Genomic DNA, 15,482 nt, shown 5'->3' on the forward strand with positions numbered 1-15,482 from the left:
TGCTTAGTTTCACTTTGAGTGTTTTTGTTAAGAGTTGAACTTTGAGCCAGATAACTGATTATAAAATTATACAGCTGCAATCAAAACCACAAGCTGTGTTAGTAAAAAAACAGGGAGTGTTCATAAGGTCATTGTTAGATCTGATATTTTATAATTGGGGCACAGAACATGATGTCATAGTCAGTTTTCGGGGTATGTGGTATTTTGCCCTGTCCAACCCCTTGGACCACCAGCACAAAGCAGGATGCACCTATCAGCTGTTCCCACGTGCCCTCATAAATTCACCAGTTTAGGCCGAACATGCAAACCAATCAGAAAGTCAGCTCTCATCACCTTTAAGAGGCAGGCACAGTGTCCACCTTCATGGTGGATTTACCAGGAGGAAGCAAAGAGAAAAGCGAGGAGACAGATCTCCTGGTTCGACAAGTGGAAGTGTGAGAGTGTGTTTTTTAGGTTTAGACACTGAATCGTAGCTTAATGTTGTGACAGGGATACTTGAGCCAGCTGGACAGGTAGAGGTGGTCGACCCTCCTGAGTGAGTTTCTGTAACTCAGAGACTGACAGACGGTTAAAACCTCTGTGAGTCTGTCTCTAGTTTTAACATCGACCCCAGAACTGAGCTGCACAGGAAGAGGAAGTTCCCTCCTGTGTACTTAGGTTGTGTTTCAGTCTGATGCTCAGACAGTCAGCAGCGAGACGACATGGAGGACACAGCTCTCCTCTTCAGACTGTGTGAGTCTCACGTCTCTTCTTTTGTCTCTAAATCCTGTAGATCAAACCGTCTGTGTCTGATATTCAACTCTGTCTGTTTGTTCATCCAGTGATGTTTGAATTCATTCTGCTGGGGACACAAGTTCAGGACAGTTATACTCACAGCAGTGGTAAGAGACAAATACTAAATCCTCATCATACTATTTGACATGTTGCATCATTTCTCTCTGTCTGAAGGAGCTGCTTCAACTTTGACCTGAACCTTTAAAACTTGTCTTTGTCTCTGTGATGTGATTTAGTTTCCTACTGTTGTGTTTAATGTTGTATTTTGTCAAAAGTTCAGTTTAAATGTCCATGTTGGTGTCAAACACCAGGATGTTTCTTATAAAAGGTCTAAATTTATTCTGTCATCAGTTGCAGGCGCCTACAGTGACTTTTTTGTTTAATATTTCTGTTGATTGTTTCTTCAGTGACACTCTCGTCTCTTTCTTGGTTTCAGATGCAGATTTTCTTCGTATTTCTCCAAACAGACTTCAACACTTTCAGCTGGACTCTGTTTCTTTTGACTGTGGGGGGTTTGATGGTTCCACTCAACTGAAAGGGATCAAGAAAACTAAGATATTTGATCCAAAATGTGACATTAAGAGCACGCCAACAGGGTCCATCTGCATCATTGATAGTGTCTACGCAGTTGACAGTGGAGAATACTGGTGTGAGACTGCAGGGGGGAAGAGAAGCAACCGTGTCAACATCACTGTCACTGGTATGTTGTTCCACCAAAGATCTATTCTGAAATTTTACTTTTAATAAGTTTCTTATTCAGTATGACCAGTATGAGAGTCAACAAATTAAAATATTTAAAATAACCAGGTTTAGAGTGTAACTTCATGCTATTAACAAAGTTCTTGTTCAAGGTATATTTTTTTTACAGAATCATGCAAAAATATGTAATATATAATTTGGTTTTTTTGTGGTTTCCCTGTGAAGAAACTCACCTACTCAGTCACTCCATTGGAAGCTGTGTTTCGTTGTAATTCAAATGGGGTCACTGCAGTGGCTAAGGTCTCAGTTTTGACCGTGCCTAACATTTGTAAAGGCATAGAACATTATGATGGAAGTATATGATGGTTTATAATGTCTCAAAAAAAAAAAAAAGTTCACCACTTGTGAATTGATTTAAAAAAAAAAAAAAAATGCTCAAAAGCACATCTGTTCTTGGATTGGCTCAGAAACTGTCAGCATAGTTAGGAAAGCCATCTGTCCTCTAAATGCCCTTGGTCTTTAGTTTGGGGTTGTGGATTTCATGAAGCTGCAGTTACCCAGTTTTTCCACTCTCCAAAATTTACTCTAACTTTAAGGCATTATTTAGTCAACCTCCCAACAGCTAGGATGACATGGCTGGTACCAGTTCCAGATTGTCTAGTTTGATATGATACCACTTATCAGCTCTGTACAACCTCTAAAAAAAGAATAATGTTGGCAGAGTTGAGGAGGTAAATATTTGTGACTATGCAGATGATGCACTGTTATATTTGGATATTTTTGGTATAGTTTGTTTATTTGTTCTTGTGTTCTGTTTTATTTATTTTTTTATTTGTTTTTTTGTTTGTTATTTTTTTGTTTTTAATTTGGTCAATGTTACCACTTAAGTGAACATTCTCACTGCACTTCATGTGTTTGCATCTTGTGGCTGCAACTGGCTGACATTTTATTTTTCCAACATGTCGTTCAGCTGGTTCTGTGATCTTGGACATTCCTGCTTCTCCTGTTACGGAGGGGGAGAAGGTGACTCTGCTCTGCCGAGATAAGCACAATTCCAACAACCTCCCAGCTCATTTCTACAAAGACCGTCTCCTCAAGTATAGGTCTGCAAAAGAAATGACCATTTACAGTGTTTCCAGATCTGATGAAGGCCTTTACATGTGCAGCATCCCTGGTGTTGGAGCTTCACCAGGAAGCTGGCTGGCTGTCAGAGGTGAGACATAACAGTGTTAGAGATATTTTACTAGTTATATAACCAGGATGAGTGCAGATTATACATGATGAGAGAAACCCTACTTATGGAAAAGTCCACTTGTTTCACGTTTGTTCACTTTAACTTACTTTATTTATATATTTTGGTCCTAAAAAGACAAATAAAGGCTGTTAGCTTCCATCCCCAAAATTATGACATAGTGTCAGTTTCCTGTTGGATATTTTTCACACTTACATGATCTATGCATTATTTAAAATTATTTCTATCATCCTTCCAGCCCCTGACAAAAAGACAGTCTCTGAAAACACAGAGGTCCCCCTTGTGTCCGACCCGCTGTGGGTCGCTGTCATTATTTTAGTGACAGCTCTGGTGCTGCTGGTGGTTGGATTTCTTCTGTATATTTGGAAACACAGAGGTAAATAACTGCAAAATAAACATGTAAACACAACAGTGAAGCAGATGGCATCACATAACACTTTGTTTAAAATAATTAGAAATATAAGATGGATTCATTTCATGTGAATCACGTATTTATTTATTTATTTATTTATTTATTTATTTATTTATTTATTTATTTATTTATCACTTTTTTTTAAAGCCAAAGTTCAACTTTCCTTTTATTTTCTGGTCTCTGTTGAACTCAGTATTTTTGCTGTTTCTAACCGTCCATCAGTTTCCACAAAGACACAGACCGCATCACCACGTCCAGGTGAAAACTTGTCACTGTAGTTTATCCATTCTTGAGAACTGGGACAAATCGGGTCCTACCAAAAACTTCAAAAATTACTAATGCCATGATATTAATAATTTCTAAACTTGTTCTGTGTCAGAAAGCAGCCTTGTCTCAGACAAGAATTCACAACTTCAAGCCATTTAAAAATGTGTTAAAATCCATCAAAATCTAAAATTAATAATACTTACTCATAACATGATACAACATTAGAATCATCTTTGTTTTAAAATATTTTTCTTCTATGAAAATGTAGACCCTTTAAAGTTGTTCCAAGATTTCCCTAAAAATAAACCCTGATTTAATCATTATATATATTTTTAAGATTTTATTTAAATTTCAAATTATACACAATAAACACTTTCCACAATAACAAAACAAAGACATAAAATCTTAACAACGAAACAAAAGTCAAAGAGAGAACAGAAGACAAAACAAAACAAGACTTACACCAACACACATCTGCTCCACACACAAGCACAACTTCAACATCTGTATATTTCTATATGATCAATTCTTTCATTTCATGAAGTCAAATCTTCCCCAACAAAACAATCCTTCAGACTGTGGCCAACAGTTCTGTTCTAGGAGACCAAATAATATAATGAAATCAATATATATATATGTACAAAGATGTTGATGCACTGTATTTATGTGTAACGTGTCTCTGTCCACCTGTTTGTTCTGTTTGTTTCAGTCCCTGCAGATGATGTTACAGATCCAGACAGTGTAACGTACGCAGTCGTCACAGGGCAGAAGAAGGACAAAGGTTGATTCTACATCTGTACTTTTCTTGTCTTTAATATGACATGAAAACAAGACTGTAACAGATAACATACGTCTTAATTATTGGCTCATTTATAAGATAATGTACTCTTCATTCTGAGTGATAAGTTGTGTTTAAAAGATGAATGAATGAATTTACAGGAGTTACTTGGGGTCACTGTCTGTACTGAAAGTGGCAGTTGACATGTTGTGACCACAGACGGTTGAGACGTGTTGAAGAAAAGGGCTGTGGATTATTTTTGAATCCTCTCGGCGTCACACGTTCTCGCTGTTTTGTTTTAGACGCTGCTGAGAATTTGAGGTCCTGCCTCAAGACAAACCACAGCAGAAAACCACACGTAGAAAACTGAACAGAAGACTGTCGATATGAATATTTATAATTATTTCATCTACATGTTGGTTTCTCCCCCTCAGCTGAGGACGAGTCCTCATGTCAACCTGTTTACTCCACTTTGACCATAAGTCAGGCTCCCAGAGCTGCGCCACCTGGTTCGTATCTTCTACAAATGATTTCATGTTGACTCTTTGTTAGACATCTTTCAAATGTTCTCTAAGAAGAAGTCTGCACAGGTCTTCATTTAACAGCTTTAAGTGTGTTTCCACACAACATTTTTAGGGAACTCTTTATGATAAAACTCAATTTACAGTGTAATTTTCTTGTCTGAGTCAGATCAACAAATATCTGTTGGTTCTTTGCTGCTACAGCAGGAAAAAACAAGACTATGTGGAACAAATGGACATTTTAGAGGACAGAAGAAATGAATGATAGATTATATCTCTGTAAAAACAGGCTGAGGTACTGGGAGACAAAACATGTTCTTAGAAAGGTTATAACACGACATAACCTTTAATATTAGCCATCATTAATAAATGGTAAATTAATCGTTAATTAAACTGATGTTTGATAGTTATCTTACATGTGACAAACAAAAGTATTAACAGTTCTTTAACTGTGCTTTAATGTTATTTTATCATTAGTTTAGAGGCATTGGTTTTTAAAGGGACAGTTCACCCCAAAATCAAAAATGCAGATTTCTCCTCTCACATGAAGTTCTGCTTATCCATCATGATATTTTTGGTGTGAGTTACAGAGTTTTGGAGATATCAGCTGTAGAGATGTCTGACTTCTCTATAATATAATGGAAGAAAATGGCCCTCAGCTTAAGGTTCTCAGAGCACCAGAAAATACATCTGAAACAAAAACATGACCCAGTTACTCAGGATAATCCACATGACTTGTTGTGAGCTACTTTCTTTCCGTTAAAGAGAAAGTAGTTCCAGTAGATTCTACTGCAGAAAGAAAGTAATTCCTACAAATTAATCTGCTCACAACGAGGTCTATTACTGACTAAAATTTAACTAACTGTAATCAGTTTATCATTTATTAATGATGGCAAATATAAATTGTTACCAAGAGGACAAGTCAGAATCCTGCTAGCACCATCTACAGGCCTTAAATTTTATTACACCTTAACGTAGACAAAAATGAAAAAGTTCCACACACCGTCTCAGTCCGTTCAACCTTCCTCATGTACATTATACCTGTCAGGTGTGCAGAGATTTTAGGATTCTTGGCTGACAGGAATAAAAAATCTCATGGGATTATTGGTAGAAATTGATTTGTTCATATGATTTTATTGAAATCTCTCTTGTATTTTAATATAATATAATATAATATATGAAATCTGTTTGTTTCTAAAGCAGGATCAGGATTATCCAGCTCCACAGTGAACCTGAATCCTGCAGCCTCAGGTCCAAAAGAGACAGACGTGATCTATTCTTCTGTCCAGACGGTAAGACTGATGGTAAAAAAAACAACAACAGCATCTTCTGCTTAATTTGATTAATTTCACTTTTTAAAATATCATGAGCTTCATATGACACAAATACATCACATGATCATCTGACTGAAGTTCAAAAACCAGTTAATGTCTCTGTAGGACCATCAGATTGTAAAAGTTGTTCTGACCTCATATTCACAGATCTTTAACAAAGTGTTAAAGTTTGTGTGACTAAAAATCTTTAACAATCGGAGGTTGAGAAGGACACAGAGTCTGTTTGGACACGGAGCCTCATTCAGGTGCTGATGCCACCTGAGCAGGTAGAATTCAGTGAAAGAAGGACGCGACTGAAAGCTGAGAGAAAATCTCAGTAAGTGAACATTGAGTTTAGAACGTTTGACCAAATATTATAAATGATATATTCTGTCTTACAGGCCACAAAGAGCAGAGACACCTGACTGAAGACGGGAGGACAGACTCTTTTCATATTTGACAGTGTTACATTTGTATTTTGTGTTTTCTTGTGAACAAAATGAATGAATTGATACATAAATAAATTAAATAGCTGTGGACGTTTGTACTTCATGAAGAATTAAACTGAAACATGCAGATGTGATCATTTAGCTTCTGATTGTGACTGTTTGACTTGAATTATTTTTTATTATCTGTATTCATATATTTGCTTATTTTTTATCTTTATTATTTTGTATTTTTTAACTCTTTGTTACTCCTCATCATTAAACACGAGGATCAGCCTTTGATATTTTTTAAATAAAGTTTAAATAAAGCTAATATCTATTGTAAATGTAATAAAAGCAGTAGAGTTTGTATACATTTAATAATCCAGTAAAGTTTATTTGTGTTTTCACAAAGTTCAGCTGGATGATCTCAGTCTTTTCATCAGTTTTATCAGTTAAACCACGTTGTTCTACATGTGAAGACTTTTATTATAAGAACGAAGCTGCTGCACTTTTTAAATAAACTCACTGAGGTCAACAACCGACATGATGATTTTACAGTCTGACCTGAAGCAGCTCAACTTAAACCTGATTTATATACAAGAAAATAGTTTCTATACAGACTTTTGTATAAAGTGTGAGTTTAGTTAACATGCAGATCTTTTTTGTTCTTCTTTAGATAATTGTATATTGACATGATATTTTCTGGTTATTACTCTGGAAACAAAACTGCTTTTGTCCACAGGATCCTTCAGAACCAACAAATGATCAAAGTTCTTCATGGTGACTTTAAACCACATGTGTTGATGCTGCCCTCTAGTGGCAGTGACTGAACTTTATCATGTTAGGAGGAAAAACATTTCTTCTCAACACAAAACTTGAGTTACATACATTGATGTGTTAAGTGTTGTGTAGAGCAGTGTTTTCCATCCCTGGTCCTCAGAGCTTCACTGTCCTGCATGTTTTAGATGTTTCTCTGCTCCAACACACCTGATTCAAATGATCAGGTTGTTATCAGGTTTCTGCAGAGGCTTGATGACGAGCTGATCATGTGAATCAGGTGTGTTTGAGCAGAAACATCTAAAACATGCAGGACAATGAAGCTCTGAGGACCAGAGTTGGGAAACACTGATGTAGAGGACAGTGTGTGTGTGTGTGTGTGTGTGTGTGTGTGTGTGTGTGTGTGTGTGTGTGTGTGTGTGTGTGTGTGTTTGTAAGAGAGGCAGTGATCCACACAGTGTGTTTGGGGAGACTAAGAAAAGTAACAAAACAAAAATTAAATGAATAAATAAAGACACCAAATGCTTGATACAATATAAATCATACCATTTTGAGTATAAAATGAAAATCATTATCAAAGAACCATTAATTACTAATTAATCATGAGGTGATGAGGGGTGGGGTCAGGTCTTGCCACCGGTGGGGGAAGCAGGCCACGCCCACCTGGGGCCCCAGTAAGGTTAATGGGCTGATTGCCTAGTCATGCTCAGGCCCAGGGGAGGACACTGGTCCATCACAGGTCTGCCTGGACAACTTCCAGACTACTGAGGAGGGAGTCTTTTTCATTTTCCATTTTGAGTCAATTTAAATTAAAATATTTTGTTTACATGTATATATACATACAAGCCAACTCCAGGCCCGTCTGCCCCTGCAAGAGCCCTAATCTTATTTTGATGACCTCAGAGAAACAAAGCGGTCCCTGGCGTCTCCCCAGGTTGGGAACCAATGAGTCACACAGTGATGCCAAGTTGACAGCTAATGATATATTTGTAATTTTCTCTGCAGTAATGTTAAAACTCTGAACACACACTCAGCTGTTTTCATTTGTTCTGGCTGATTAGACCTCAGGCTGAAGGTGGGTCAGAGCTTTGATGAGTGTTTATGAGGTCACAGATCTCATCGACCAATAAGAATGATGAAGGTGTGATACAGACACAGATCTGGTGACATATGTCTTAGATTTGTCATTGGTCTCTTTTTGGCAAGTTTATAACAAGTTTTGTGTTGAGAAGAAATGTTTTTCCTCCTAACATGATAAAGTTCAGTCACTGCCACTAGAGGGCAGCATCAACACATGTGGTTTAAAGTCACCATGAAGAACTTTGATCATTTGTTGGTTCTGAAGGATCCTGTGGACAAAAGCAGTTTTGTTTCCAGAGTAATAACCAGAAAATATCATGTCAATATACAATTATCTAAAGAAGAACAAAAAAGATCTGCATGTTAACTAAACTCACACTTTATACAGAAGTCTGTATAGAAACTATTTTCTTGTATATAAATCAGGTTTAAGTTGAGCTGCTTCAGGTCAGACTGTAAAATCATCATGTCGGTTGTTGACCTCAGTGAGTTTATTTAAAAAGTGCAGCAGCTTCGTTCTTATAATAAAAATCTTCACATGTAGAACAACGTGGTTTAACTGATAAAACTGATAAAAAGACTGAGATCATCCAGCTGAACTTTGTGAAAATACAAATAAACTAAAAATATATACTGGATTATTAAATGTATACAAACTCTACTGTTTTTATTACATTTACAATAGATATTAGCTTTATTTAAACTTTATTTAAAAATCATCAAAGGCTGATCCTCGTGTTTAATGATGAGGAGTAACAAAGAGTTAAAAAATACAAAATAATAAAGATAAAAAATAAGCAAATATATGAATACAGATAATAAAAAATAATTCAAGTCAAACAGTCACAATCAGAAGCTAAATGATCACATCTGCATGTTTCAGTTTAATTCTTCATGAAGTACAAACGTCCACAGCTATTTAATTTATTTATGTATCAATTCATTCATTTTGTTCACAAGAAAACACAAAATACAAATGTAACACTGTCAAATATGAAAAGAGTCTGTCCTCCCGTCTTCAGTCAGGTGTCTCTGCTCTTTGTGGCCTGTAAGACAGAATATATCATTTATAATATTTGGTCAAACGTTCTAAACTCAATGTTCACTTACTGAGATTTTCTCTCAGCTTTCAGTCGCGTCCTTCTTTCACTGAATTCTACCTGCTCAGGTGGCATCAGCACCTGAATGAGGCTCCGTGTCCAAACAGACTCTGTGTCCTTCTCAACCTCCGATTGTTAAAGATTTTTAGTCACACAAACTTTAACACTTTGTTAAAGATCTGTGAATATGAGGTCAGAACAACTTTTACAATCTGATGGTCCTACAGAGACATTAACTGGTTTTTGAACTTCAGTCAGATGATCATGTGATGTATTTGTGTCATATGAAGCTCATGATATTTTAAAAAGTGAAATTAATCAAATTAAGCAGAAGATGCTGTTGTTGTTTTTTTTACCATCAGTCTTACCGTCTGGACAGAAGAATAGATCACGTCTGTCTCTTTTGGACCTGAGGCTGCAGGATTCAGGTTCACTGTGGAGCTGGATAATCCTGATCCTGCTTTAGAAACAAACAGATTTCATATATTATATTATATTATATTAAAATACAAGAGAGATTTCAATAAAATCATATGAACAAATCAATTTCTACCAATAATCCCATGAGATTTTTTATTCCTGTCAGCCAAGAATCCTAAAATCTCTGCACACCTGACAGGTATAATGTACATGAGGAAGGTTGAACAGACTGAGACGGTGTGTGGAACTTTTTCATTTTTGTCTACGTTAAGGTGTAATAAAATTTAAGGCCTGTAGATGGTGCTAGCAGGATTCTGACTTGTCCTCTTGGTAACAATTTATATTTGCCATCATTAATAAATGATAAACTGATTACACTTAGTTAAATTTTAGTCAGTAATAGACCTCGTTGTGAGCAGATTAATTTGTAGGAATTACTTTCTTTCTGCAGTAGAATCTACTGGAACTACTTTCTCTTTAACGGAAAGAAAGTAGCTCACAACAAGTCATGTGGATTATCCTGAGTAACTGGGTCATGTTTTTGTTTCAGATGTATTTTCTGGTGCTCTGAGAACCTTAAGCTGAGGGCCATTTTCTTCCATTATATTATAGAGAAGTCAGACATCTCTACAGCTGATATCTCCAAAACTCTGTAACTCACACCAAAAATATCATGATGGATAAGCAGAACTTCATGTGAGAGGAGAAATCTGCATTTTTGATTTTGGGGTGAACTGTCCCTTTAAAAACCAATGCCTCTAAACTAATGATAAAATAACATTAAAGCACAGTTAAAGAACTGTTAATACTTTTGTTTGTCACATGTAAGATAACTATCAAACATCAGTTTAATTAACGATTAATTTACCATTTATTAATGATGGCTAATATTAAAGGTTATGTCGTGTTATAACCTTTCTAAGAACATGTTTTGTCTCCCAGTACCTCAGCCTGTTTTTACAGAGATATAATCTATCATTCATTTCTTCTGTCCTCTAAAATGTCCATTTGTTCCACATAGTCTTGTTTTTTCCTGCTGTAGCAGCAAAGAACCAACAGATATTTGTTGATCTGACTCAGACAAGAAAATTACACTGTAAATTGAGTTTTATCATAAAGAGTTCCCTAAAAATGTTGTGTGGAAACACACTTAAAGCTGTTAAATGAAGACCTGTGCAGACTTCTTCTTAGAGAACATTTGAAAGATGTCTAACAAAGAGTCAACATGAAATCATTTGTAGAAGATACGAACCAGGTGGCGCAGCTCTGGGAGCCTGACTTATGGTCAAAGTGGAGTAAACAGGTTGACATGAGGACTCGTCCTCAGCTGAGGGGGAGAAACCAACATGTAGATGAAATAATTATAAATATTCATATCGACAGTCTTCTGTTCAGTTTTCTACGTGTGGTTTTCTGCTGTGGTTTGTCTTGAGGCAGGACCTCAAATTCTCAGCAGCGTCTAAAACAAAACAGCGAGAACGTGTGACGCCGAGAGGATTCAAAAATAATCCACAGCCCTTTTCTTCAACACGTCTCAACCGTCTGTGGTCACAACATGTCAACTGCCACTTTCAGTACAGACAGTGACCCCAAGTAACTCCTGTAAATTCATTCATTCATCTTTTAAACACAACTTATCACTCAGAATGAAGAGTACATTATCTTATAAATGAGCCAATAATTAAGACGTATGTTATCTGTTACAGTCTTGTTTTCATGTCATATTAAAGACAAGAAAAGTACAGATGTAGAATCAACCTTTGTCCTTCTTCTGCCCTGTGACGACTGCGTACGTTACACTGTCTGGATCTGTAACATCATCTGCAGGGACTGAAACAAACAGAACAAACAGGTGGACAGAGACACGTTACACATAAATACAGTGCATCAACATCTTTGTACATATATATATATTGATTTCATTATATTATTTGGTCTCCTAGAACAGAACTGTTGGCCACAGTCTGAAGGATTGTTTTGTTGGGGAAGATTTGACTTCATGAAATGAAAGAATTGATCATATAGAAATATACAGATGTTGAAGTTGTGCTTGTGTGTGGAGCAGATGTGTGTTGGTGTAAGTCTTGTTTTGTTTTGTCTTCTGTTCTCTCTTTGACTTTTGTTTCGTTGTTAAGATTTTATGTCTTTGTTTTGTTATTGTGGAAAGTGTTTATTGTGTATAATTTGAAATTTAAATAAAATCTTAAAAATATATATAATGATTAAATCAGGGTTTATTTTTAGGGAAATCTTGGAACAACTTTAAAGGGTCTACATTTTCATAGAAGAAAAATATTTTAAAACAAAGATGATTCTAATGTTGTATCATGTTATGAGTAAGTATTATTAATTTTAGATTTTGATGGATTTTAACACATTTTTAAATGGCTTGAAGTTGTGAATTCTTGTCTGAGACAAGGCTGCTTTCTGACACAGAACAAGTTTAGAAATTATTAATATCATGGCATTAGTAATTTTTGAAGTTTTTGGTAGGACCCGATTTGTCCCAGTTCTCAAGAATGGATAAACTACAGTGACAAGTTTTCACCTGGACGTGGTGATGCGGTCTGTGTCTTTGTGGAAACTGATGGACGGTTAGAAACAGCAAAAATACTGAGTTCAACAGAGACCAGAAAATAAAAGGAAAGTTGAACTTTGGCTTTAAAAAAAAGTGATAAATAAATAAATAAATAAATAAATAAATAAATACGTGATTCACATGAAATGAATCCATCTTATATTTCTAATTATTTTAAACAAAGTGTTATGTGATGCCATCTGCTTCACTGTTGTGTTTACATGTTTATTTTGCAGTTATTTACCTCTGTGTTTCCAAATATACAGAAGAAATCCAACCACCAGCAGCACCAGAGCTGTCACTAAAATAATGACAGCGACCCACAGCGGGTCGGACACAAGGGGGACCTCTGTGTTTTCAGAGACTGTCTTTTTGTCAGGGGCTGGAAGGATGATAGAAATAATTTTAAATAATGCATAGATCATGTAAGTGTGAAAAATATCCAACAGGAAACTGACACTATGTCATAATTTTGGGGATGGAAGCTAACAGCCTTTATTTGTCTTTTTAGGACCAAAATATATAAATAAAGTAAGTTAAAGTGAACAAACGTGAAACAAGTGGACTTTTCCATAAGTAGGGTTTCTCTCATCATGTATAATCTGCACTCATCCTGGTTATATAACTAGTAAAATATCTCTAACACTGTTATGTCTCACCTCTGACAGCCAGCCAGCTTCCTGGTGAAGCTCCAACACCAGGGATGCTGCACATGTAAAGGCCTTCATCAGATCTGGAAACACTGTAAATGGTCATTTCTTTTGCAGACCTATACTTGAGGAGACGGTCTTTGTAGAAATGAGCTGGGAGGTTGTTGGAATTGTGCTTATCTCGGCAGAGCAGAGTCACCTTCTCCCCCTCCGTAACAGGAGAAGCAGGAATGTCCAAGATCACAGAACCAGCTGAACGACATGTTGGAAAAATAAAATGTCAGCCAGTTGCAGCCACAAGATGCAAACACATGAAGTGCAGTGAGAATGTTCACTTAAGTGGTAACATTGACCAAATTAAAAACAAAAAAATAACAAACAAAAAAACAAATAAAAAAATAAATAAAACAGAACACAAGAACAAATAAACAAACTATACCAAAAATATCCAAATATAACAGTGCATCATCTGCATAGTCACAAATATTTACCTCCTCAACTCTGCCAACATTATTCTTTTTTTAGAGGTTGTACAGAGCTGATAAGTGGTATCATATCAAACTAGACAATCTGGAACTGGTACCAGCCATGTCATCCTAGCTGTTGGGAGGTTGACTAAATAATGCCTTAAAGTTAGAGTAAATTTTGGAGAGTGGAAAAACTGGGTAACTGCAGCTTCATGAAATCCACAACCCCAAACTAAAGACCAAGGGCATTTAGAGGACAGATGGCTTTCCTAACTATGCTGACAGTTTCTGAGCCAATCCAAGAACAGATGTGCTTTTGAGCATTTTTTTTTTTTTTTTAAATCAATTCACAAGTGGTGAACTTTTTTTTTTTTTTGAGACATTATAAACCATCATATACTTCCATCATAATGTTCTATGCCTTTACAAATGTTAGGCACGGTCAAAACTGAGACCTTAGCCACTGCAGTGACCCCATTTGAATTACAACGAAACACAGCTTCCAATGGAGTGACTGAGTAGGTGAGTTTCTTCACAGGGAAACCACAAAAAAACCAAATTATATATTACATATTTTTGCATGATTCTGTAAAAAAAATATACCTTGAACAAGAACTTTGTTAATAGCATGAAGTTACACTCTAAACCTGGTTATTTTAAATATTTTAATTTGTTGACTCTCATACTGGTCATACTGAATAAGAAACTTATTAAAAGTAAAATTTCAGAATAGATCTTTGGTGGAACAACATACCAGTGACAGTGATGTTGACACGGTTGCTTCTCTTCCCCCCTGCAGTCTCACACCAGTATTCTCCACTGTCAACTGCGTAGACACTATCAATGATGCAGATGGACCCTGTTGGCGTGCTCTTAATGTCACATTTTGGATCAAATATCTTAGTTTTCTTGATCCCTTTCAGTTGAGTGGAACCATCAAACCCCCCACAGTCAAAAGAAACAGAGTCCAGCTGAAAGTGTTGAAGTCTGTTTGGAGAAATACGAAGAAAATCTGCATCTGAAACCAAGAAAGAGACGAGAGTGTCACTGAAGAAACAATCAACAGAAATATTAAACAAAAAAGTCACTGTAGGCGCCTGCAACTGATGACAGAATAAATTTAGACCTTTTATAAGAAACATCCTGGTGTTTGACACCAACATGGACATTTAAACTGAACTTTTGACAAAATACAACATTAAACACAACAGTAGGAAACTAAATCACATCACAGAGACAAAGACAAGTTTTAAAGGTTCAGGTCAAAGTTGAAGCAGCTCCTTCAGACAGAGAGAAATGATGCAACATGTCAAATAGTATGATGAGGATTTAGTATTTGTCTCTTACCACTGCTGTGAGTATAACTGTCCTGAACTTGTGTCCCCAGCAGAATGAATTCAAACATCACTGGATGAACAAACAGACAGAGTTGAATATCAGACACAGACGGTTTGATCTACAGGATTTAGAGACAAAAGAAGAGACGTGAGACTCACACAGTCTGAAGAGGAGAGCTGTGTCCTCCATGTCGTCTCGCTGCTGACTGTCTGAGCATCAGACTGAAACACAACCTAAGTACACAGGAGGGAACTTCCTCTTCCTGTGCAGCTCAGTTCTGGGGTCGATGTTAAAACTAGAGACAGACTCACAGAGGTTTTAACAGTCTGTCAGTGTTTGAGTTACAGAAACTCACTCAGGAGGGTCGACCACCTCTACCTGTCCAGCTGGCTCAAGTATCCCTGTCATAACATTAAGCTATAATTCAGTGTATAAACCCAAGCAAGTGGTTTTAGTGTCGAAACCAAACCAGATAGTTTTATTACCTAAACCTAACCCACTATTTTTGGTGTCTAAACCTTACCAACTAGTTTCAGTGCCTTAACCTAACCAAGTAGTTTAGTGTGTTAGTAGTTCCTTGGCATGTGATGAGGTTCTTGAGAACACATTGGGCCACACTGATCTAAAA

General features: G+C 36.4%; 1 protein-coding gene and 1 long non-coding RNA gene across 2 annotated transcripts in view; one reads left to right on the forward strand and one right to left on the reverse strand.

The window, feature by feature from the left end:
• The first annotated feature begins 427 nt into the window (after positions 1–427).
• LOC146305156 (high affinity immunoglobulin gamma Fc receptor I-like) overlaps positions 428–15,482 on the forward strand; it is a 64,240-nt gene continuing 49,185 nt past the window's right edge. The window contains exons 1-4 of the mRNA XM_084713044.1: positions 428–732; positions 822–881; positions 1,211–1,474; positions 2,444–2,686. Coding sequence (XP_084569170.1) covers positions 702–732; positions 822–881; positions 1,211–1,474; positions 2,444–2,686 — 598 coding nt within the window. The 5' untranslated portion in view covers positions 428–701. The remainder of the gene's footprint in view (positions 733–821; positions 882–1,210; positions 1,475–2,443; positions 2,687–15,482) is intronic.
• On the reverse strand, positions 14,277–15,178 carry LOC146305157 (uncharacterized). Its single transcript, XR_014769065.1, has 3 exons — positions 15,013–15,178; positions 14,864–14,923; positions 14,277–14,534 (listed from the first exon to the last, which is right to left on the reverse strand). It is a non-coding gene; the product is annotated as an uncharacterized LOC146305157 (long non-coding RNA).

The sequence above is a fragment of the Lutjanus erythropterus genome, chromosome 23 (assembly GCF_056507025.1).
Source record: "Lutjanus erythropterus isolate fLutEry1 chromosome 23, fLutEry1.hap2, whole genome shotgun sequence".
NCBI classification, from domain to species: domain Eukaryota; kingdom Metazoa; phylum Chordata; class Actinopteri; order Lutjaniformes; family Lutjanidae; genus Lutjanus; species Lutjanus erythropterus.